The sequence below is a fragment of the Antrostomus carolinensis genome, unplaced genomic scaffold (assembly GCF_000700745.2).
Source record: "Antrostomus carolinensis isolate BGI_N321 unplaced genomic scaffold, ASM70074v2 scaffold9073, whole genome shotgun sequence".
Taxonomy (NCBI): Eukaryota; Metazoa; Chordata; class Aves; order Caprimulgiformes; family Caprimulgidae; genus Antrostomus; species Antrostomus carolinensis.
This window is the reverse complement of record NW_010304413.1, coordinates 437-25,506: the sequence shown is the minus strand read 5'-3', so window position 1 is coordinate 25,506 and position 25,070 is coordinate 437. Positions and strand designations below refer to the sequence as shown.

Here is a 25,070-nt window from a genome sequence, read left to right as displayed (position 1 = left end):
CTGTTTTTCCAGAGTGAAAGGATATGCTACATCAAGTCTTGTGTGCTCTCTGTGCATTACTTGTGTGGTTTTAAGGCAAAATGCCTTTGGTGTGTATCAATGACGTGTGCCAGCCTTGCACAGCAACACACTGTCATGGCTTATTGCTCTGTTTAACAGACAAAACAAAGGACCAGCATAGCTTTGATTGTCATTTCTTTAGATTGTCAGCCAGCATTTCAAGAGGAATGTAAGAAGTTACAGGGTTTTCTTTATTTTTTTTTTTGGTATCTGGAAAAAGTTGTTAGGGCAAAGACACACATATTTAACTGTCTTAACAGCAGCAAATTATTCCTTCATCTATGGAGCTGTATTCGACCTAAACCACTGTGTTTTGCTATTAGCCAAGGTATTCTGCACTGATTTCTTTTTACAGTCTCTTTTCACCATGCACAGTTTAGGAAATGGGAGATGTATCTAAGTAACAGGAACAGTCCTCTATGGCCTAGTAAATAGGGATTAGAAAACCATTACAAAATTCTTATTGTGTAGGCTATGAAAAAAAAACCAAAACAAAGTTGAAAAAACCCACAAACCATTCAATCTGTACACATTACACCTCAGTAATGGCTCTGTAGCCACACAGCTCGGTGAAATGTTACCCACAGGGCTTATCCCACTGTCCAATAACTACTCATAGTTAAAGTCAGAGATGGAGAAGAGCTTGTCAGATGACAGTCTATTCCCATGTCAATGCAGGATCCTCTCGGGCTTTGTACACTGAACTATGTGTACAGCATTCAGAAACAACAACAGTTGTTCCAACTTATCTTCAGTTTCTGTCTGGAGTGCCCTTCTTTGCTGCAATTTAGCATAATGAATAAATCAAGGGTCTTCTTCCATGTCATCTGGATTAGGAGCCATAATAAAATGCTGGGGATACTCAAGGTTGTGTTCATAGGCATGTTCTTTCCAGCGTGCATCATCGCTCTCGTGGGTAATATAACGCTCTCCAATGCGCGTTTCAAATTCTCTGAGGTCAAGCCACGTCTGATAATCCTAAGGAAAAGAAGAGATTTAAGGAAGCAGTTTCAGAAACAGCAGCACTATATTCTCACAGATAAATTCTGTAGTTTGTCTCTAGTTTTAGTATCCATAGCCACAAGATATAATCAAGAAGATCTGTTAAGGAAAAAAAACCAACCAAACAAACACCTGTCCCCCAAAATACCCCAGAGTGTCCACAAAGCATGGTTCAAAATTAGACAGGTTAGTATCTAGCCTAAATCATGAAAACATTTTGTAACAAGACAACTATGTTAGCTTTATTATAAAATTAATTGTTTATATACACATATATGTAATTATACTCATGCCAATATTGTTTGTACTCAAAATTAATTGGATTTTCTCCTCAATGTCTTTTAGGTTATTTGTGAGCACAGATAAGTGCATACAGTATTGTGAAAGGAACCCGCATCAAACAAGGGGATAAATTCCATTCTGTACAATTCTCTGCCAAAACAACAAGTTACAGCACACACCAGTTTGTGTGTCCACCCGTGTTCATTGCACTGAACAATGTTTGTCTCTATACTGATTTCAGTGGGGCTCCGTGCACTCATCACACATTCAGGAGAGGTGCCAGAAGGGTAAAACTTTATGTTGGTATCAGACAGAAAGCAAGGGGTGGAAGACAGTAAGACAAAATTTTCTTTGAGGAAAGAAGCCATTAACAGATGGGCAGAATCCTGGAGCACATAAAATGTAAATGTAAAACCAGAAATACTCAAGCCTCCACGAATGCCTGTTAAAAAAATTTTGACAGTAGCAGTTTTAATAAGCCTCTGAAGGATTTAATCCAAAAAATCATTATTCACCTATTATAAACACAGTGAAAAAGGCAGATGGATTTACCTGTAACCACGGGTGACTAAGGGATTTGTCAACACTGAAACGTTTTCTCATCTTGACTTGAAGCAAATTGTTTATTAAATCTATGGCTGACAAAGAAGAACAAAAGAAAAATTACATTGTTTAAATAGCAATCACCTTTATCATTCACACACTGCAGTGAAAGTGAATTTTTTATAAGTGTGTGTGCGTACATCCTTTTCTGCTGAACTCCTTTAAACTTAAACAAGCCCTTGAATTTTACATTTACCTTTGCTTATGTTAAATAAGCCTACAAAAAAGGTATGGGGTAAGCTTCCCCCACCTTTGATGGAAACACTAAAAGCTTTACTACATTACTTGTTAAGCTTTTTCCCTACCGATTTTAGTGATTTTCAGAAGTGCCAAAATACTTGAGCTAAGTCAGTGTTCCAAAGTGATGTAGGTACTTCTACAGCTACCTGTGTGTTGATCATATATACATTACTAACAAAGCCGGCACTGGAGAAGGCTGGAGACCAACCTTGTAAACTTCTAGATGGTCCAGGCCTGACATTTAGATCCAGGTTTTGTTTCACTTGCTAATGTACAAAACTAAAACTCCAGATTCAGCTTTGAACTGTTCGTGTAATTACAGTTTAGATAAAGTATGTTTTAAGATCAGTGTCCGGGTTTTTAGCTGGGTTTCTTTTTAGTAGCTGGAATAGTGCTGCACTTTGCTTTCAGGTGGGATTTGTTACAAGAGAAACACTGATAACACACCAGTGTTTGCATTTTTGTTGCTGGAAGGGAAGGACTTCATGTTTAGTCTACAAGTGCAAGATCTAAGGGGGTGAGGAATATTTAAATTAATAAGCTAAACTGGTGTTTGGATATGCCAATGGGATATTCCATATCATATCACATCATGTCCAGTATATTAGTGAGGGGCTCTTCCTCTTTTGTCTCTCTCCGACTTTCACTCGGGCTCTTGCCCTTCTGGGATTGCAGTTTTGGTTCGGGATTGTCGCTCCTCTGGGATCGTTATCTGGGAACGGGCCGGCTTGGTCGGTGGGGGGTGAGCAGTTGCACTGTGTGTCACTCATTTGCATATTTTGTTACTGTTTCATTATCACTACTATTTTAATATTAGTATTGTTTTAAGTTTTATTTCTATTATTAAATTGTTCTCGCCTCAACCTCCAAGTCCCCTTAACCCTTGCCCCAATCGTCTCCCCTATCCCCTGGGGGTGGGGGGCAAGTGGGTGAACGGCTGTGTTGGCTGCTAGCCAAGGGTCAGCCCAGTGAAACTATCACAGTCAGCATTCAGCAAATACTCACACATGATTTAACTTTTCATTAGGAATTTTGTGAAGTTTCAGGTTACACATCCCACTTCCTCATGCATGCAATTAATTTTTCTTGCTAAATCTATTGACTTCTCCTGCCCTGAAAATGTTCTAAAACATTATATTTGCTAATTTACCTTTCACAAATATATGCCAGCTCTTATTCATCCATTTTGGCATAGTTTACTAAACTCAAACTATCAATAATTCTTACACTTCTATCTGAATGAACTTTGAGGTTTAAGCTCTTGAATGCATTATCTACATATAAAGATATTCTAATAGAGAAAATTCATTTCTTTACCTTCACTAGAAATTTCCTTCCAAGGATTTGGTGGGTACATAAATGCTGCATTTTGAATCTGATCATTTATATCCTCATCTTCATTAAATGGGAATGTACCACTAAGGCTCACATAGACAATAACTCCTACCGACCACATGTCTAGGGAGCGGTTGTAACCTTTACTCCTGAGCACTTCAGGGGCAAGATAAGCAGGTGTCCCCACCACAGAGCGCCTGAAAGATTTTTCACCAATGATACGTGCAAAGCCAAAATCACACAGCTTCACCTGCAAAAGAAATGTATTTTAAACCGAGAAATCTCTGCTTCATCTCCAGAGCATGCTACTGCCCAAGACCAGAGTGGTACTTGACACCCTTTCTGCCATCACTTAAACGTTGTATGCACTAAAACAGAGACAAAACATTACTGAAGCCAGTGAAGGTTTTGGGTTGCTGCTTTTGCAGACTGCTGCTTCAGACCGAGACCTGAACTAGCTTGGGCCAGACTCAGTTCTGAGGCAGTCTGTGTCATACATGGCCACAAGTGTGTAAATAAGGACAAAAAAACTTGATCCCAAACTCAGTTCATTTTCAGAGGCAAATCCACACCCTCACAAACCACAGAACCAAAATTTAAAAAGCACATGAATCCCACCCAGATCACATTCCCCTTAATCATACTCCTGAAGCTGGAGGCTTCAGCTACACAGAAATCAAACGAGGAGTTTTAGCTAGAACTCAAAACCCAGCCAGCTCTGGGCAGAACAGTCCAATAATCGTCCAGGTAAAAGCACCAACAGCTGGTGCCTGCACCGATGCTCAAATCTTCATGGTTCTGGGATGGTTCCTTAACTTGAACACAGCAGACACTTTTACAGAAAAATGGATCCAGATCAAGTCTGACACTAACCCCAAGTGAGTAAGCTCTCCTCAGGGTATAACAAAGAGCAGTGTACTAAAAGCACACGTGACTCTCCAAAAGTCCATTCCACTTCACATTAGTGTCGCAGGACTGGAAGCAACTCCCTAATGCTGCCTAGCAGACTTTAATTCCTGTATATCCTCCACAAAATCCATACTAATGTATCTAAAGTAGTAGCTGACTGGGCTAAGTGTTGACAGCACATAAATACTAGTATCACTAAACAGCATTTCTCTTAAAGAAATTGGCTATTTAGTTTATATTACAATGTAATATCACATATACTGATGATGAAGATGTCTGACCAAGACTAGTGACAAACGAGCCAGTCCCTTTTCACAACAGCTTATAAGCAAGACAAGAGCAAGGAGGAGGAGGAGGAGATGTACAACAGGGAAGAAATTGTATCTCAGGGTGAAAGAGCACTGGAACAGAAATGAGGACTGGTCTTGAAGCTTCTAGTCCTGTAATCCAGAATACTGATTTTCATGCACTCTTCACAAGCATAGAAATAGATGCAGTCTACACAGCCTTCTGCTAAGTGCTGGCAGTAGTTGTACTTCTCAGGCTCCATGGAGGAAAGAATGCTGGTGCACAGCATTGTTGTGAGATGTGATCTGTGTCTGAGGGGAAAGAAACTGAAACTGACCCTTGAGCATAAAGCATGGCTAAGAGTTGGAAGGAAATAAAAAAAGATAACATGTAGTTCAAGTAATTCTAGACTAAGTCAGTTGAACAATCCCATAAGAGGTCATCTTTTAAGTTGCAAGGCCTATATTTCCTTTTAAAAAAGAACACTGAAAAGTGACAAAATAAGTGGTTTTTAATCCTCACTCACTTGAGGGAATGGCTCTGCTGATGCTAGTAGTACATTTTCCGGTTTTAAATCACAGTGCACAATATTCTTGAAGTGTAAATTCCTCAAAGCAACAAGTATCTACAAAAAGGAAAGAACATTTTCAGAACTATTCAAGCAGATCAAGTGTCAAAAGCCACACACACTAAGCAATACAGTAATTTGCATCAACACAGTCTTCAAGAATTAACCTGTGTATACTGTGCAAGTATTACTTTCCAGCTTATCAAGACTTGGAACTAATGGTTTTGATTTTCCTTTTTTCTTCCCCCAGCCCCACCTTCCTCTCTGTCTTTTTGAATGCTTACTGTTTTGACATGCATCTTTCTATGTCCATAGTGTTATGTCTTGGGAAAAAAGGGTAAAAAAATTAACATAATTAACATTCAAAATTCTTTTCCATGTTTATTCAACTTTAATTTGATGTGTGGCCCTCTGTGCTGTCTCTTTTACATAACAACACAGAAAACCTCTGCTCCAAACTCCATTCCCACATAAGTACAAAAGACAAATCTAGCCTTTCCTCTCAAAGAAGAGAGGCTGAATGCCAACCTGAGTGACCATAAATTTAGTTATTCGTTCTGGAAGTCGACTTTTCTCGCTGGAAAGAATCATCTCTAGCATATCCCCATGCAACTTTTCCATCACAACAAAGACCCGTTCTGGGGTTTCAAACATACATTCCAGGTTCACAATCCCAGGGTGGTGCAAATTCTAAAATAAAGTAGCATAGGTACATCATTAAAATAAAACAGTATGAAATATCCTGAATTACACAAAAATTTTGTCTCTCAAATTAAAAAGCAGATAAGCTTGAGAGTTAGAGATGAAAAAACAGAATGTCTGGGGCAAGAAACTAGCCTGAAACATAAACATCAACCCACGAAACACATTGATTATCACTACTAAGACTAATCTGTCTTAACACAAATTATCAGCAATGATTAGTTTTACAGTTGATACACTCGGTAGCTCGAGTACAGAACATGCAAGAATAACACTCATAGAATGAGGAGACACTAGTGGAATACAGCCAAAAATAATGGTGTTTTCTGCTACCTGCAGGAGACAACATGGAGCCAAAGTACCTGTCTTCAGTGGATCCCCTACCGGGGGTAGATGCCACTCCCAAGTTATCAATTCAAACAAATACTCAGGAATTCCCCCTCTTCTAAGATTCCCTCTTACAAAGACTCAGAAATCACATATACAGATTTAGAAATCACTTCAGAGCAGTTATACACATTAGTAAATCTTTTTAATGGCTTGAGACAAATTCCAATGCAATCCAAAAATACTTCTGTACCTGGAGAATGGCCACTTCATTACGAAGCTGACTTTCCTGTTTAGTTGGAAACCTCATCTTGTCAATGACTTTAATAGCCACATCTCTTCCAGTCTTCCTGTGTTTTCCTAAACAGAAAGTCAGTGTCAGCCATCAAGAGGCAGAAGCCGTTTATAGCTACAAAATACTACAGCAGAAATTTCTTTCTGGGGAAACAAGTATATTTTGTATAAATGTATGATAATACTATATTTATATTTAAAATTGCAACTGGTATATGAGTAACAAGAAGTGATCAGCCTCAACAGGAGGGCTGTAGACAAATTTAAACTGGTTACTACTCTGCTGTCAGGTATGCACATCAACATTAGATTATCAGGTAAAGTTTTTGTTTGTGCAAGGGACTTGCACATTAGCAGGTAATACCTGCTCCCACAGAATATTTCCTCTCCTGTAAAAAAAAACAACAAAATTATTGAAGACAAATGTGAAGAAAGATCTACAAGTCTTCTCCAGTGGTTTTGTACTTTAGCAGGCCCCACATACACAGGAAATTATATCTAATACTCTATGAGAACATAGAGGTAATTATGTGCCATGAAGAACAACATGTTAACATCCAGGAGGCAGTCTGTTGTGATCAAAAAGCTCTAAAAGGTTGTGGTAAGAAGAAAAACGTGCTGATAGCACCAAATACTGTTCCTTGCTGCAACCTGCATCAGCTAAATGAGAAGCATTCTGCAACACAGATGGGATTTTTCAACAGTTGAGTGAGTAGCTGTAAATGCTTACCCAGCTTCTCCGAAACTGCTAAACTGACTTCTATCACATTCACATCAGAGAGGTTAATGGGATCACACACTGCAAGACCTTGGTAACCTAAGACATTTTATACCAAACTAATACAGAAAAGTAAGTCTGCAGCACAGGAAAAAAGTCATTGTCTGGTCAGTGAAAGGTTTGGAAGCCATGTTAGGAAAAGGGACGAGACAGACAGCTACAGTGCACGAGGCACAAGGGACTCTACTGGCACTGCTACGGGGAGCCCAGCTATGCCTCGCTAACCACCTAGCCAGGCCTCACCCCCTGCTCTGCAGCCAGCACTGGTGGCCAGGGCTTAGCAGGGCATAGGAATTGCTCCAAAGGCTGCTGGGCCAAGCAACTAACACATCTGCCTTAAAATCATCGTGAATAAAGGGTCAAAACCAGGCTTATCTCCACCAGATGAAGTAAGGCAGTGAATGGAAAGATCATTCAAGGTCCCAAAGGGTTTACAAGATTACCAAATAAAACTAGCAATCGGAGAGCAAAGAATAAATTTTTAAAAGATAACATTAGTCCTAAGGAAAGCACACACTGTATAATGAACTGTCACAGGCAACAGCATAAAGCCAGAAGTCTTGAAAGACAGCGATCCAGGGAGTTTTGTTATTTTGTCTGTAACAAATCAGCAATTTTTAGGCACAATATTAGAAACAACAGCACCTAGCTATAATTTAAATAGAATCCTAGATTCATAAAAAGTGACTCTGTCTCCACTAGACATCAAGTTATACTGAAACGTAACAGAAATACCATCAATTACAAACTAGATGCAAAACCCCAAAGACAAATGCTGGGTTGAAAGAGAATGTAAAGCAAAACCTCCAAACTAACGAAACACTTTACTACAGAACCTGGACTACAGCTAAAAACCGGGCATGAAGAAAGATCAACAGAAAAGCAGTTTGAATATCCTTTTCCCAAGTAAAACACAACTAACCAGGTTTCAGGGCAAGTTTTCCAACAGTAACGAAATGAAGAAATTTTTTTAGTGTCTCCATTTTTTAGACCCTTCAAAACTAACCAAAATAGGCAAAGCAGAGGGAAACTGTTCTCACTGAAAGAAACAGGAGTTGGATATCAATATCCTATACCTTCTTAATTAACAATTTGTAAATCTTTGTCCAGAATAGAGGATCCACAAAAAAGAACCCTCACCAAAAAACCCAAAAACCCTCCCAAACTCCACAACAAGTAAGCAACTTAACTTTACCTTTATTTGCTTAAATGAAAGGTTTTGTTACCAATATTTCAGTAAGCCTAAACAGGTGGGGAGAAGCCAATATTAGAAGTTACCAGATCTAGTCTCCTCAAACACCAGCAACAATTAAGCAGTGCACAGAGCCAGCAAAATAATATTTTATATTTTCTTCTTGCTCATTCAGCTTGTGATTTTATCTTAAGAAACTGAGTATGCATACCCTATATATGTTAAGGCATCTTTAAGTGAAAAGATTTAATATAATAAAAGTCTTTTATAAGCATGTATTATGTTCAGAAGCATTTATAAGCACTGAATCATGAAGAATACCAAGCTGAGATTTATCTGAAAGGCAATTTAGGAGCGTATATATAGAAATAAAATCAAAACATTAAACTACTGTCTGCACTTGTCCATGTTCTGTTCTCATAAGAGAGGGAGCATACTTTGATTCACACTGTGCTTTAAGAAATACAGAAGGGAAAAAAATAGACCTTTCCAATAGTGACGTAAAACTAGACCATCAAACTGCATTTCCACCAAGCAGTTCAGAAGTAATACAGAAAAGTATTTAACTACACAACTGGCACACAGAGAAATCATAGCCACAATACCTCCTGACCAGAAAGACAATGTGACAGAAGCAGAAAGGTCACCGCTTTTAAACCATTAGTTATCACTATCCAGATTTATGGTCTGCGGTTTTCTCAACACTTGAGATATAACACATGGGATAAGGTGGGGGAAGAAGAAACAGACATCATATATATTTCTAGTATTTCTTCTTTTGTGATTACATATGATTAACAAGTTATATGTTGTAACAGGAGTTTTTAAAAATTGAAAGTGATAAAACTATATTTGAAACCTAAAACTGAGACCTCTCGACAAATAATTCCTCCTTGTAGTTTATCCTGCTGACATAAATTTGTAGCGAAATTGTTTACACAAAATGTGTGAATAATGTTGGTATAAATACTGTCAAAACATAAACTGTCTTTTTTCTAATTGCTTCTGGACACATCTCTCAGATGTCATTAAAAACAGGTATAACTGCCAGCCTTCTTGAATACATGACTACTAATACTGTATAATACAGACAACAGCGTTAGAATTTGCAATTAAAAAAACCCCAACATTAACCAAGGCCAAATTCAGACTAGAGATTGCTTTGTATTAAGCTGTGCTCAAAATGCAATGCATATTCTAAACTGATTTTGATGCTAATGCAAAACTCTAAATGCAAAAAATGAATTGTAAGAAATACTATAAATAAAACCACAGAGAGGCACAGTGAAGTAATCCAAACAAAACTTTTAACAAGATAAACTTCACCTAGACATTGTAGATACAGCTAAGCAAATACAAAAAGATTAATTATATCAAGCAGACAGACATTCTACCTTAATAAATGCTTAATGGAAGCTAATGTAATTTACCTCCATATACAATACCAAACTGACCAGAACCCAGCACTTCATCAGCAAATATTTGGTACACAGAGCTGATATCCTAAAGTATGAAAAAAAGAAATCACAAATATCAGGAGTAATCAAAATGTCCATGAGCATATTAGTTAGTACTGGTTAAGCTGTATTTACAGACTTTGATTAATGTCAAACGTAAAGGGTCCTGTCATTACCCTGAATGGAGTGGAAAAACATAACAAACTTTTCCTGAAAAGGACGCACTTAGCTGAGCTGTAAGCAGGGACACACGTTCACACAAACTAACAGCTGTGCCAGGTAAGTAGATTACTTCCTGTATATAACACAGACTTCTTTAGCTACAACACTCTGGTGTTGCTTTCTAACCCAGAGACATTGTTGTTACCAGTTACTTTGTAATACTCAGGTACATAAGTACCATTATTAGATAATGCACATGACTCACCACATTCTCCTGGACTTGGCAGTTCGAAACAGAGATGCTTAGAGATAACTCTTCTGCAATAAAGATAAAACTGAGTAAGTAAATAGGAAGGGTAGGGGGGAAAAAACAAAACAAAACAAAAAACCCTTTACTGACTTTTAACCCAGTTACGGTGAAAAGATTTTTATTGATGTTCTGCAGAACCATCATACCCTGGAACTCAAATTTCACAGACTGATGAGATAAACAACCCTGGGAGTTTTGCTGGGATTATTTGTCTATTTTTGTCATATCTCCAATTACAAAAAATAGTAGAACTGTATGAGTGTGTATGCAACAGAGAGCTCAGGAACCAAAAGCAATAGTAACATGGCAATTGTATCAGAGTCCATTAAACTACTAGGAATTTCTGGTAGTAATATAGGAAAAAACACAGAAGAGGACCAGGTAGCTCCCCTATAGTCAAATGAATGCAGTTACTAATTTTCTGTGGCATCAAAATATACAGAATTAATGCATAAGAAAAGGAAACAAATCAAGCAAAGCAAGTAACAGAAGACCTGATAAATAAGAGAGCAATAAATCCCATAATATAAACCATCTTTGTTTCACAGACAAACTACAGAAGCATATCAATCTTTGGAATATAAGAGCACATCTAGGAAGTGTTATTGCAAGTAAAATCACCAGATAAAGATGAAGAATTTTTCAGCCTGCAGCAGATGTTGACACAAAGTTTTCGTTATAGGACAAGAAGAGATATATCAAGGAAAGCAGAAAACATCCTTCTCCTTTGACTTTCAAGACAGAGGTGGAGTGCCTCAGACAGATGGACACCTATCATTTGTTATGCTAACTTTAAAAAAAAAAATGTAGAACAAATTCACCTACAGAGTGGACAGAAGATATACTATAGATTTACTAGCACTTTAAAGAGCCTTTATCATGCTGAGAAAAGCCTTGAGCTTTAACACAATTTCAGAGAACAAATAAAATGTCTGTATCTGATTTTTGCCACCTGTGCTTTACCTCAAAAAAAGGAATTTAGAGATTTAGGATAGCAAAAAATACTAACTCTCTAAGACACTTTGAATACTGCATCTGAAACGTGAACTGGAATTAGTCTTGCATACGTCTACTGATTATTGACTACAGTCTGACTGGAATAACAGGACAGAACACAAGAAAAATAAAGGGCAGACAAAAAAGTTACTAAGGTCAACACAAACTGCAGCTTGGTTGAAATAAGGTAACTAGAAAGTGAATATACAGTTTTTGAAATTGTTTAGAGAGAACACAATCCTTCTCTCCAGATGGTTACAGAATATAAAATATCTGTTAGGTAGAGACTGAGTTACTCCTTCCAAATAGATCAATTTTTCTAGTGTCTGAAATGCATAAGAATAAGGGCTGAAAAACTGTCACTTCTGAAGAAATCAGTAATGCCACGATTCAAGTGTAATCTACACCAGGTAACATCTTACTAATCTCTTCCTCATTTCAGCTCTGAAACATCCCAACCCTGCCACCAGCTACAAGCTCAGAAAGGAATCTTTCCCATGTTTTTAGCATCCTCACTTCTAGCTACTTTCTGGCTAGAATGTGGTATAAATTGACAAGCCAGTGTCTTGTAGACATTTGGACACTACAAATTCCCTGCTGCTGTAAATATTTCAGGCACTAGCAATGTGTTCCTCCTCTGTTGGTCCTTTCATTTAAATATATTTGAAACTTTTGGGGTTTTGTTTTTTTATCTAAAAGTCTAATTTTCTTCAAGGCTCTTGGGATACATTTTATGGCTCACAGTGTGCAAGGAAGGAGAGGGATGAACATATATCAGAGATGGATAAACTAATCTCAGAATCTCCTGCAAAAGAACATTTCTCTAGAAGATTAAAGAGTAGCTGGAAGATGAAAGGAAACTAATGAATGAAAGCACAAATCTCAGTACAGAATGTGAATGACATTGAATGTCACTGCAAGGAACAAGGAGATGTGTGAAGAAAAATACAATATGTAGTTTGGTGGAACCTTGATAATGAATATGATCCTACACCAGAGAAAGAAAGAAAGGGAGGATGGGTGCACAGAAGGAAGAACAGGAGGGTACTTTTCATTGCGATCCACAGCTCAGCAAAAGTTCTTTCCATCACTGTCAGTATTTACGTTGCACCACTAACTCCTTTTCTTTTCCTTACCCACTGACATCTCACACATTTAAAATGAAATATATAAGGGATAACATCAAAAAGTATCCAAATTTAGTTCCTTCAGATTATATGTATATAATCTGGAGTTTTTTTAAAGCACATTAGAAATATCTAAACTATGATCCCTTTTTACATCCATCACCTTAATGTGTGATTTCTTAATGGTCCTACAATAAAGCTCTGCAATATGCATTAAGATTGTAAATCTGCTTCCGAACTGCTACTTCCTGCTACAACAGATTAAAGGATTTGCCCACCCTCCACAAACCGGAGTGTCACTTTTCAGAGACTTGTGGAAAATTATGGACCAAATTCAGCAGGGAATAGACAGACAATACTTCACTCTACAAAAGCACTTTTCTGAAAGGAATCTCTACCGTTAGCAGCTTCAGAATATAAATAGTAGTGCCTTGTCTGCCTGCTTACTGTGATCTTTTCCTTGTCCTGCAGCAGTGCAAACGCTAGCTTGAGGAGTGACTGGCATCAAAGCCTGACGAATGGCTTTCTCCCAGCCCTGAGCTACGTCAAGTCCAACTCCAGTGGCAGCAAGAACAGGACTGTGGTGACTGCTGCCATTGTTTTCGCCAACAAAGTACACCATCGTGTCAGTGATGATCTCAAAACAGTATGGGTTGCTGCCCTGCACCACGTTTGAAAAATCTCGAGGCTGAGTCACCTGGAGAATTTCTGAAAGTGGAATCTCCTGAAGAAAAATATTAAAGATTAAAAAATGAAAATGCACATAATATTTTAATATACTGATATTCAAAACTTAAAGCGTTTGCAAAGAAATCAAAGCAAATATATCAAAATACCAAAACCAAAATACCAAGCTTCATAACTAATGTCAAACTGTGCATGATCAAGGCCCACCCACAGTTTTCTGAATTCCTCTATACAAGCCTAGAGAGACTTCCAGCCCCACCATAGTTGTCTCTACATAACTACTGTTTTCTACTCAGATAAACTGTATTTATATTCAGCATGAAACACACCCTCACCACGTACAAATGATGCACAACTACAGAATGACCATTTTCTCCCTGTAGTTTATACAGCTTAGCTAGAGAAGAACATGACAGGGGAAAAAAAAGTGAAACAAAACAACATTAAGAAAAAACTAGTAAATAAGCACTGCTTCACACATCTGAATAATTCTGAGCAAAGATTCTCTTTCATACAGATATTAACAATTTCGACTGACTCCTCTACCTTGTCAGTTTAAGATCACGGTACAAGCAGTACTAGAGGACAGATCTGAAGGAAGAAATGGTTGCAGTTCACACTAGCTGGAGGAGGACATTCCACATACATGGGAAGGTGTACAGGTGCACATCACTTGCAAGAGTAGTGAACAAGCAGGTGAACACCGGGCTGGCATTAGGGGGATAAGAGACAGTAGCTGATTAGGATGAAGAACAAATAAATGTAAAGGCAACAACTGTGAATAGCTCTAACTGCAAAGACAAATAACCTGAGATTTACACAGTTAAAAGAAGGGGTGCAAAGGGGCAAGTCAAAGGACTAAAAGCAGTGACATAACGGAGCAACAAGCAAGGAACATATTTTACCAGCTGTATTTTGAATGCACAGGGCAATACAAGTATCAGAGAGGTCTGAGAAGATACTGCATTGGTCAAGATAGGGATGAAAAGGATCTGGGCAAGTTTAGCTGGGTGTACAGACAAAAGGCTTGATCTTAGAGAAGTTTTAAAGGAAGAAGGTGCAAGATTTGGACCCCCACCTAAAGATGTAAGACAAGAAAGGGAAAAATCCTGTTTATACATTTTAACACATTTTCTGAATATTCCACCACTCAACATATTATTATATTAACAATATACTAAACTTATTGCTAAGCTTCATATAAATGAAGCTTTATATAAATAACATCAGGCTGCACAGTAAGTTTTCCTCTAAATCTTGCCTGCAACTTTCAGTTGTACAATTGGGCATAATTTAATTCTGGGAACCTCAAAATAAAATACATAAGCATGCAAGCTTTCAGTCACTTCTTATAGAATGTAAAAATCCTATTCTTCATTAGACTGTCAGCCAAACAAGTTCTCTGGTAATGGTGAAGAAAGCTTAATCTGCTAGGTAATTCAAAGAACAGTACATGTAAAATGCAAGGAGACACATATTCAAGGGGATTAGAAGAGGAGCTGCAAGCAACTTCTCAGAGTTAGTCTTGGGCCTTCTCACTTATAAGCTTTGGCCAACAATTAACCCAGTCAGTTTTCATTAAAAAAGATGGGGAAATGGAGATAATATTTATACTGCTCACAAGTAGATTTCAGATCTATAAAGCAGAGTAAATCAAGAGCAACACAATTATTACTAATCATTAATTACCTTGTAATATTTTGTTCCAGATTCATTTTGAAATAGCGTGAGGCATTTGCTGTCCAGTCTCCAGTAATGTCTTTTTCTCTATAAAATGCACAGTACAATAACGTAAGGAATAAATCACTGCTATGGCTTTTTCATCTGATTATTTAAATGAGAAATGCTTTAAATTAATAAGATAATTAATATTAATCTGCAGTTGCATGAAAAAATATGCTTTGGGAATAAAGATTTATTTTTTTTTTAACTCAAGAAGAGGCTCAAAAATTATTTCCACAAATCAGAAAAAAGCATACCACTTACTTTACAGCAATAGCAGTGACAACAGCAGTTATCTTGTACAGGAAAAACACTTATACAGGTTTCACTCCAGGTGCACGTGCTCACAAAACCTGAATTATTTTAATTTAGTAACAATTGTGGGAGTCATGCTTTCTCCCTCTGTGCACTCACACCAACATCACAAGGGTTCAAGGACTCAGCAAGTCTAAGTCATCCTTAATTATTTTGTTAACACAGAATTCTAGAAGGTCAAAAGCATGCAGTGGCAAGACAAACCAATTATGAGATTCAAGTGGACAAAATATTTGGGGCAGGGGGGGTGGTGGAATCAAGACAGACTAAATAGCCACTTTCTGGAAGTCTCCACCAATGAGAAATATCTTCTCCACCAAAAAGTAAAATTAATAAGCTGTTGCACATAACTGTCTTCTCATTTTAAGCAGAGGAACATTCCTCAAAGCAACGAAGCTTTTAGAAAGCTAATATGGCTGTATGGATCTAACTTACTTTGCTTGCACCATGTTTATATATTTAGAAACCCACTTTCATTTTTCTGCAACAAAAATCCGAGACTCTGGCCTAGGATGACAGTTTGAACCATAATATAGAAGACCTTAAATCACTTCAATCATGGGGAAGCTAAGACTACCTGTAGGAGTCAGACAAAGAAAGCTAGGTCATGCATGGATTTAACTAAATGGAATTCCCAGACAGCACTGAATGGAAACTGAGTGAGCGCATAAGGGTGAACGTGTCCTTTGGACATATATCCTCTTTATTAAATCATGAATCAGGGAAGACTTTGGAGGGGGAGAATCAAGAAATAGATTGGTAACTCAACTAAGGGATTCAACATCTGCCCAACTCTATTCTGAGAAAGGATGGGCTCAGAGCGAGGAAAACAATACAGACAATTATAAAGAAATTTCTCATTATAAAGGGTGAAATATCTTCTTACCCAGGGTCAGCAAGAAGCATACAGCTACTGCTGTTACAATGAACCTCTGTGGAACTGACAGAAAGCCCAAGTGGCTTCAGCAATAGGACACAGTCTGACTTTGCTGAGAGCAGAGAAGTTAAGGGAAATAGCCGACGTTGTAATGCCTAATATGGAAGTCTCCTCCCATTAGGAGGAGAGATCTCGCTTGGTTGGAGGCATCTTGCTTTGGAGCAGAACACTCCACTTCATTTGAATGGCCTTTTTTGGTAGATGTCATCTAGATAGAACCCAGACTGACAGATGAAGAAAAGCAAACTAAGCTAAGGTGTACAATCTGATCACTGTTCTATGAAGAGGTTCAAAAAAGGTCCATGGAAAAATGAACTGTCTGTACTGAAAGATTAAATCAGAGCTGAATACCACGTCTGCCCTGAACGCTGCTAGAACCATTCATCTTCGTCTACTACCTGGCCTTAGTTTTTCTACAGCCGGCTCAAGCTAGTTGTGTCTGGTAAGTAGCCTTAGCTGGAATCTCATCTGAAATATGCTAAATACTTATTTTGGTTTGTGATAAATACATCTGGGTATTAGAAAACTGTACTTTACATAAATGTTTTGAAAGGCAGTTGCTGACAGACCACTTGCAGTAGCCTGTTTAGTTGACAATCACAAAAAGTAAAAATACTACAGTAACCTGAGCTGACTAGTGTCACCCCTCAGCTTAATTTCAACAGAACTTAAATAACTCTGCTTCTCTAACTTCCTGAAGTCTCCTTCAATCAGAACCCTGCACAGAGACAAAAGAATGCAAAAGCATTTATGCTGCCTTTCACCAACAGTCTCAATCCAACACACGGTGCTTCATGAGATCTGGGAACTTCTTGACTTCATCCTTTTCATTCACCTACCAAAAGACAAGATGATTCACCCCCTCCCATCAGACAACTCTAAGGAACACAGTTATTCTTCCTTATCTTCCTCCCTAATACACAAAAGGAGCTTGCCTAAGAAGGTTCAATTAAGAGATCATTATTCATAGCCCTGGCAACAAACAACATAGTCTTTTGGAGGATGCTTGCATATCCAATGACATGGAATTAACCCACAACTCTATTCCACTGACATCAAGAGGAATAGTGAGGTTGTGGGGGGGAGGATGGTGTTCAATAATGCTTACTTTCCAATAGAGTGAACTGCTAGAGGAATCTACACATAAATATTTACAAACGGCTAGATCATTAGAATAATAGTATGAACCACTTCAGTACTCATCATTTTATAATGATTTCCACCTTTTCATGGAGTAGAATAAAAACACTGATACAATTATTTAGTTCAACTACTAAACAGAAAGAAGACATAAGCAAATTACTCCAAAGTATTATCTCAGGAAAGCTGATCTCTTAAACATGCAGCTCACTTAAGACTATTTAGAGATGCTTCTCCTTCTCAAAAGGGAGAAGGAAAAGTACTATTGAATCACCACATGAAGAATTTTGAATAAACTACAATTTCTCCTTTGCACCAGATTTCTTTATAATGAACAGCATGGCTAAGTTCTTTCAAATTATACTGTAAATAAGAATATCTAAATAAGATAATAAAATACACTAAAAAAAGATAATAAAATAAAATACAGGTTTAGAGAAATAATTTAACTTAATGTAGGAAGAAACTAAAGTCACTGACCAGATTGTCTCTACTAGTATAGTGGACCATCCAGCCTTCCTTCACCATTGTACTGCTCTTCCTCTTTGTGTGCTTGATTGACTGTACAACTCTCATGAGAGGAATATTATTGCTTGTTGAAGGACTGAAAAATGATAGAAGAGTTAGTATTTAACAATTAAAATACAACAGTATTGCAATTATACTGGTACTACACATTTAGCCCATAATTTTCAGGAGCAGTCACCTTTTCTTCCCATACAAATTTGATTGACAGATGAAATTTTATAGGGTATCTGAGCTTCCCCAAGCTCTCCTAGTGCAGGTACTGCAGTACTCAAATTACTTTATGGAACACAGAAGAAATACCTGGAATGAGGAAATCATCCTCTCTCAAAACAATTAACCGAGACTGCTGGTCTTAATTCAGCATAAAAATATAATTAACATCAGCATTGCTATTATTATGTTGTCTCTGTAAATTGACTATGCTACTTCTTAATATCGCTGTATCACTAATGAAGGTCTCTATCTAAGCATACTTGCAATTTATGAGCACATAAACAAGGGTGTGTTAATTCAAATCACAGCTGCACTAGAAAATTTTATCAATGCTCAGGGATATTAAATGTGCTGCACACAAGGATTTGATAATCTCTAATATTCTGACGGAGTCATTAGTTAAACATACAGGTTTTAATAGCACTGAAGATGGAGTGAACCACTAAGCTGCCTGCTTAACACCAGAGCTCCTACATATGGCACTAACAGAAATGTTTGTAAACACGTGAAATCACAAGGTAGATTCTAAACCAAAAATGTAAGGATGCTTTTCCACAGCACGCAGTTACACTGTAGAACTGGCTGTCACAGGATGCTGTACATGCCAAAAACTTTAATTGCTTCAAATCTGATCAGAAATAAATGATAAAATCCTACTTAGAGGTGGAACACAAAAAAGATGCTACTTCCAACTCAGGAAGTCCTTGAGCTATAAATCACTGAAAGTTGGGAAGGTATCACTATATGCTCTTCCTCATATAATTGCTATTAAGCTCTGAGCTAAAATGACCTTTAGTTTGACCTAATACAACTGCTCTTATGTTATTAAGAATGACTTAAGAAAATAAGGATGACACTATTCAAAATAATACAGAAAGTAAAAAGACCAAGTTTGATTAAAAGAACTATGTATCAGTTATTGGATAGAAGACTTCAGAAAAATCACATTCAAGATAAACAAAGCAAACTTCTGCCTAAAATGCATACAGACTATCACGTGAATATTAAAATATCTCAAGCAATTCCTTTTAAATCAACACAAGTAAAACTGTAACTGAATTAGGCTAAGTCACAATGATTTTAGTCATGTCTTAGCCATGTTAAGCCACAAATTTTACCATGTTTTAATAATCTGGTTTTATTTCTTTGATAAGAGTCATAGCACAGCACTTTTTCCAATTAGAAGGGACTATATTATTTTAATTTATTTATGTTTCAGATTTTCTTGAGACATGTTACCTTTACAAAGCATTTTAAAGTTAAAAAACAAGTCAACACAACACAAATGAACAAACAACAATTTAAGCAGTAAAACTGAGCTAATCAGAAACGTTTTACTCACAATATTGAGAAAAGTACATCCAGAGCAAAGAAATCCACCTCATGACTTACCTGATGGTTTTGACAGCTTCCTCATCTTTGTCTGCATCAAGATCAGAGGGATCCATAAAGAAGATTTTGTCCTCTGGAGGAGAGGGCTCTTCAGCATCATCTAGACCTCGACTACCATCACTGTTCATTTCACTGCTATCAACTTCCATTGGCATGTCCAAGTCTTGGCCTGGGCTAGCAGGTTCTGGAAACAACACAGGATTCAGATATTATTTCAAATACACAATTTAAAAAAAAAAAAAAACAAAAAAAAACCAAAAACAAACACAAAATCTCTTCTTCACATTTATGCAAGTAAACATAAAAGTACAATGCAAATATATAAAATCCTCAAGTTTTTGTTAAATGATGCAGAGTATGCTAATGAACACTATCCATTTGGTTTTGCTAAATGCCAAGGTAAGATAGACCCAACTAAAACAAGAATCATATTGAAAGAATCTGAGAGAAAAGCTTAAGGTCTAAACCTAAACCTCTTTAAATAATTCTGTTCCACAAGTAATCAGTACAAAGTAACCTTTCAATGGCTAGAGATGACCCAGAGAATTATTCCTGTGCAAATGAAATTCTGCGTCAACAGAAATTCAACTCTCTTCTTGCTGCCCTTGTAGCCCATAATAGCAAAAGTAAGAGAGAAAAGGGGGGCTGTGGTATTGCAGGAAAAGAGAAAAGCAGAACAGATCTTACTCGCATTTGACTCTCCATTGGCAGAAGTTTAAAGTTTCTAAAAGCTGTACAACTTGCACTGTGGAGAACTAAGAATTAAGACATACAAATACCTTCATCTGTAGTGTTTTGTTTTGATTTTTTTTAGTTTTGGGGTTTTGGTTTTTTGTTGGTTTTTTTTTTGTCCAAGGAGAGCTCAGTTTAAGGGTGGGAGAAAAGAAACTTATGTCCACTGAAGAATTGTATGGAATTACAGTTCCCAGACTAAGCACCCCAGCACCTTCACCTCATAAGGGCAGTGAAAGCAGGCTGCAGCAACATGTTGCACTCATGGCCACCAATCTCAAGACCCAGGAGAGAGCCTTGGAGCTGGAGAAGGTAGGCACGAATGGACAGGATACCATGTGCAGTGGCAACAGATCCACTAGCTAACAAGGCTGCTGCCTAGGCCTCTGAATCAGGTTGTACAATTTGGTGTGATCTGCTGCATGTCATCAATCTTATTCTCTTATTCCCCTTCAAAAACATATGTGCCAAGGATCAAGATTTTGGGCAACAGAATCACAGAATGACTGAAGTCGAAGGGGACCTCTGGAGGTCAACTGGTCCAACAGCTCCTGTGATCCCATTTCTCCACCCTGTCGAAGTCCCTCTGGATGGCAGCACAACCCTCTGGCACATCAGTCAGCCCCTCCCCAGGACATCAGCAAACTTGCTGACAGTACACTCTGCTCCATCATCCAGACCACTAATGAAGATGCTGAACAGGACTGGATGCACTATTAACCCCTGGGGTACAACCACTAGTTACCAGCCCCCAACCAGACCTCAGGCTACTGATCACCAACCTCTAGGCCCATCCATTCAACCAGCCCTCAATCTGTCTCACTGCTCATCCATCCCATATTTCACCAGCTTAAAACTGGTCTAAAACTCTTTCACATACTGTTCCCCACCCTCCCCTTTCAACCCTGTAAGGTATATTCAGAAAATATTCCTATTTAATCGAGGTTTCAAAAAATTAGAGTGGGGTTTTATGTTTTGGTTTGGCTTGGTTTTTTCCTTTGTTTTTTTTACCTCAAACTGCTGGGCTAACTCTGACCACTAAAAAACATGGATATGAGAAAGTCACAAAAAATAGTACTTGTTTTCAGATATTAATATTTAAAAATATATATTTAATAGTGAACAATGAGCAGACTGATCATAACAGATGTTTAATTTTTGTACAATGAGAAGGTTTCTTCATTTTTTATTTCCCTTGAGCAATCTCAAGCAAAACATACTGTACTTGCCAAGACTGATTAAGTAAAACTAAAGTCACCAGAATATAAGCTCTTCAGTGAATCTTTTTAATTGACAGCAATATCAGGTGAAAAAAATATGGGAAGACAAAATAAAAAGACAGAAAATATTCAAAGATGAGGGAACCAAAAGCTAATGCATCTTGTTAAGCCTCCAAAGATCTGTCGGTATTTGAAAGGATGTTTCTCATCTTACCTCCATTGAAAATCACCTCTCCAAGACAGTCTCTAGGTACTTTAGACGCACAGCGCTTGTGACAGTTGAATCTGCAATCTAAAATAGAAGATTAATAAGCCCATGATACCAGAATCTTACTCCAACTCAGACACTAACCTTCCATCATTCACTACCTCCATCAGAAGCTTCAGTGCAGATTCATACATTTGCACATAACTGAAGACAGCATCAATGAGGTCACCTCCAGACAGAAATTAATAGTCTTGTCCTGATGTCACATGTTGATTTGCCCCATCACTATTTATTAAGTTAGCACTTCCCCTTCCAGTATAAAATAGTTTTCTACTTCTCTTGCTTTCTCTGTCTGTAATTATTTTTTCCATTATGATATAATTTTTCCCATCCTCTCATCTGTTCCACATCCTTTTTTCCACTGCTGTATGATTTACATGTCTCATCTCTATCATTTTTCCTCACCTGCTGCCTAAGACTTGCAGCCATCAGAGCCTCTAGGATCACACACCTATATCACAGAGCAAATATAATCTGCAGTAAATCCCAAAGTCCAGTTCCCCTATCATTCGGATTACAGATTTGGCTGAATACTGAAGCTCCATTTCTGCCTGCCGACACAGGGCAGACAGAATAACATCATGTCTAGATCTGGCCTGATGTGGAGATGGAATCTAACCTGGATGTGTCCCATTTCTGCATCCGAGGTATCATATGCAACCTACTGAACAAAGTCCAGCATATAGCATCAGTGGTATGAACAGGGATTTCCTTTATTAGCAGCATCACTGTAATTTTCAACTCTCTATCAACATTATGAATTTCAAAACACCCTACTGCCCCCACAACTGTTTTCAAACTGATAATTTAGCCCCTTTCTTCTGTCCAAAGAAAGCTCATTGTGCTTTCTTTTGAAGCCCAGACAAGAGAAAAATCATTATCTCTCCATTTGTAGTAGCAGAGAAGCCAAACTCTGGAGCAAAATACAACCCTGTCCAGCTTCTGAGTGCCTAAAAGGAAGCACCCTAGGAGGCCACTGAACTGTCCTTTCTATAGCAATGTTTTTAGTCCATATTATGGAATATGGTTACTTCACTAGTTTGAAGGGGGTTGGAAGAAACAGACATTTGAAATCCTACCAGGGAACTAAAAAGACTAAGAGCAAGTCAACCCTAATAAATTAAACTACCTCCAGAAATATTCTTAGTTGCTGCAATGCAACTCTCCAGTCCAGTAAACAGTTAGAAACATCCCCTAGCATGCTTTTGGTTCACAGCATTAGCACAATCCCAAACAGTTCCCAGCTCTAGTTCATAAATGAGAGCATCCCATGAAATTGCTCCCAGCAAGCAGTCTGCACACAGCCACCCAGGCTGGGATGCTTAGAAAACCTGTTCATGAGCTCAGGTAATTTTGTCCCAGTTGACCTCACTGTCCAGGAATGTTCCTGGGCACATTTAATTTATCACCACAAATATAGTCTTAGCATCCTAAAGATCATCCTCAGAGTCCAAGTAGAAGCCTGGATAAATTCAAGAAATTCTGGGCTCTTATGGGTGCTCAGGAACATGGAACTGCTGAAAAACCCCAAGTTTTGGGAACGCGCACAGGGAAGTTGGTAGGAAACCTTAAGAATCTGTAGGAGAAAGCAGTATGAAACTGTTTTGATTGTTTGATATCAACTCCTGATATATTAAAAATACATATAGGATCATACTGCATAAATGGAGGCCTATTAATATACCTGTTTCTGTTCTGTGAGTATACATAACATTTCTCTAGGCTTATCTTCCATACATAAGTGTTGTTTTTATCCAGTGTCATTCACTTCACTGAAAATGATGTGGTAGCCTCATTTGTTCACCTGGATATACGGTCACAACAACTGTATGTGGTCAGTAGCATCTATATGTTAAAACCGCAAAGTATCTTTTTCAGGCTTCATTATTTGTGTATTACATGTGTCTAAGAGACAAAATGACTGGAAAAAAAAATCAAAACCAGTTCAGGATGCAGACTTCAAACAAACTACAAAGATTGTAGATTAATAAAAACAGAAATGAAAGATAAAACTATCTCCTTACTTACATGAGACAGCAGTATCTTTAGTCAAAAGAAAGTTAACACAGCTGTAATCTTATAATTGTTGTTCTCCTCTACTAAAGGAAACTAAAAATGCATTAAGTGACCTCTTTCAAAGTGCTGACTTTCAGTACTCACATTTGAAAAACTCACATGAGAGAAATGGAAAGTCCTTTCCATATTAATGTTTATGATTCATCACTACAGTTTTCTTTCCTGCAACAAAGCTGACAGATCTGCACTATCCAGCAATAAAGAGCCGGAAAAAGATCACAATGTCATAGTTATGCCCCGGGAACTGCATGAAGAGTCTGAGAATTTAAGTCACGCATCTTAATATATGCTGAATAAAAAACAGGCAGCTGATGAAGTCTAAGCTAGTTCAGGAAAGACACCTACCTGTATAAAATTTTTCCAAAAAGATAATAACCAGTATTCTGTACTAGAAAAATACCATGAAAACTTATAAATTCTTTAGTGATGAGTCTAGAAGACAGACATTAAACAAAGGGAAGTATTTCCCAATTTTATTCATTTAGAATTATCCTTCTAGAATTAAGATGTTCCCAATATACATGTGATTAAATCTTATTTTTCAGAACAATGTACAATGCACAGTCTACAAAATGAAAATGAGGGCTGCTGTAACCTTCTCGAAAACATGCATTTTTTCAAAAATTATACTGCCCCATTTTGCAGTACACAACCTTCTGTCAATCAAAACATAAGTTGAAATCAGTTTTAAATACAAGACCTTTACTGAATTTTATCGCTGCAGCAGAAAATTAAATGTTTACCTTTACACTGCATCCCTTGGCGAAAAAGGCCCTTGAGCAGTCGTTTGCAGTACTGGCATATGGTGGGACGAGTGTAAGAGTGAACAGCAAAGGTGTGCGGAACCTTCACTCTGCAAAGCACCATCTTTTCCATCCAGATGGGACGTCCACTCCAGGAGGGAATCCTCTTACTAGGTTCTGGGCAACAACGCTGCAATAAAGAAGGTATGCATGATTTGCACCAGAACAGCCCTACTGCCATTGTATTTGAAAAGTCATGGCAGGCAGGTGAAGTTCCTGGTGACTGGAAAAAGGGAAACATTGCACCCATTTTTAAAAAGGGTAGAAAGAAGGACCCTGGGAACTACCACCCTGTCAGCCTCACCTCTGTGCCTGGGAAGATCATGGAACAGGCCCTCCTAGAAGCTATGCTGAAGCACATGGAGGACAGGGAGGTGATTCAAGACAGCCAGCATGGCTTCTCCA

The 25,070-nt window shown here is 37.8% G+C and overlaps 1 protein-coding gene across 1 annotated transcript; it reads right to left on the bottom strand.

Annotated features, from left to right (window-relative positions):
• Positions 1 to 743: 743 nt before the first annotated feature.
• On the bottom strand, positions 744 to 24,795 carry PRKD3 (protein kinase D3; the record flags this gene model as incomplete). Its single annotated transcript, XM_010164442.1, has 14 exons — positions 744 to 1,038; positions 1,897 to 1,982; positions 3,505 to 3,772; positions 5,246 to 5,344; positions 5,816 to 5,977; positions 6,570 to 6,676; positions 10,011 to 10,083; positions 10,465 to 10,517; positions 13,080 to 13,356; positions 15,009 to 15,086; positions 17,914 to 18,037; positions 19,567 to 19,750; positions 21,733 to 21,810; positions 24,606 to 24,795. Coding segments are annotated over 14 exons (1,953 nt in total), but the record flags the coding sequence as incomplete, so codon positions are not given.
• Between the last annotated feature and the right edge of the window lie 275 nt (positions 24,796 to 25,070).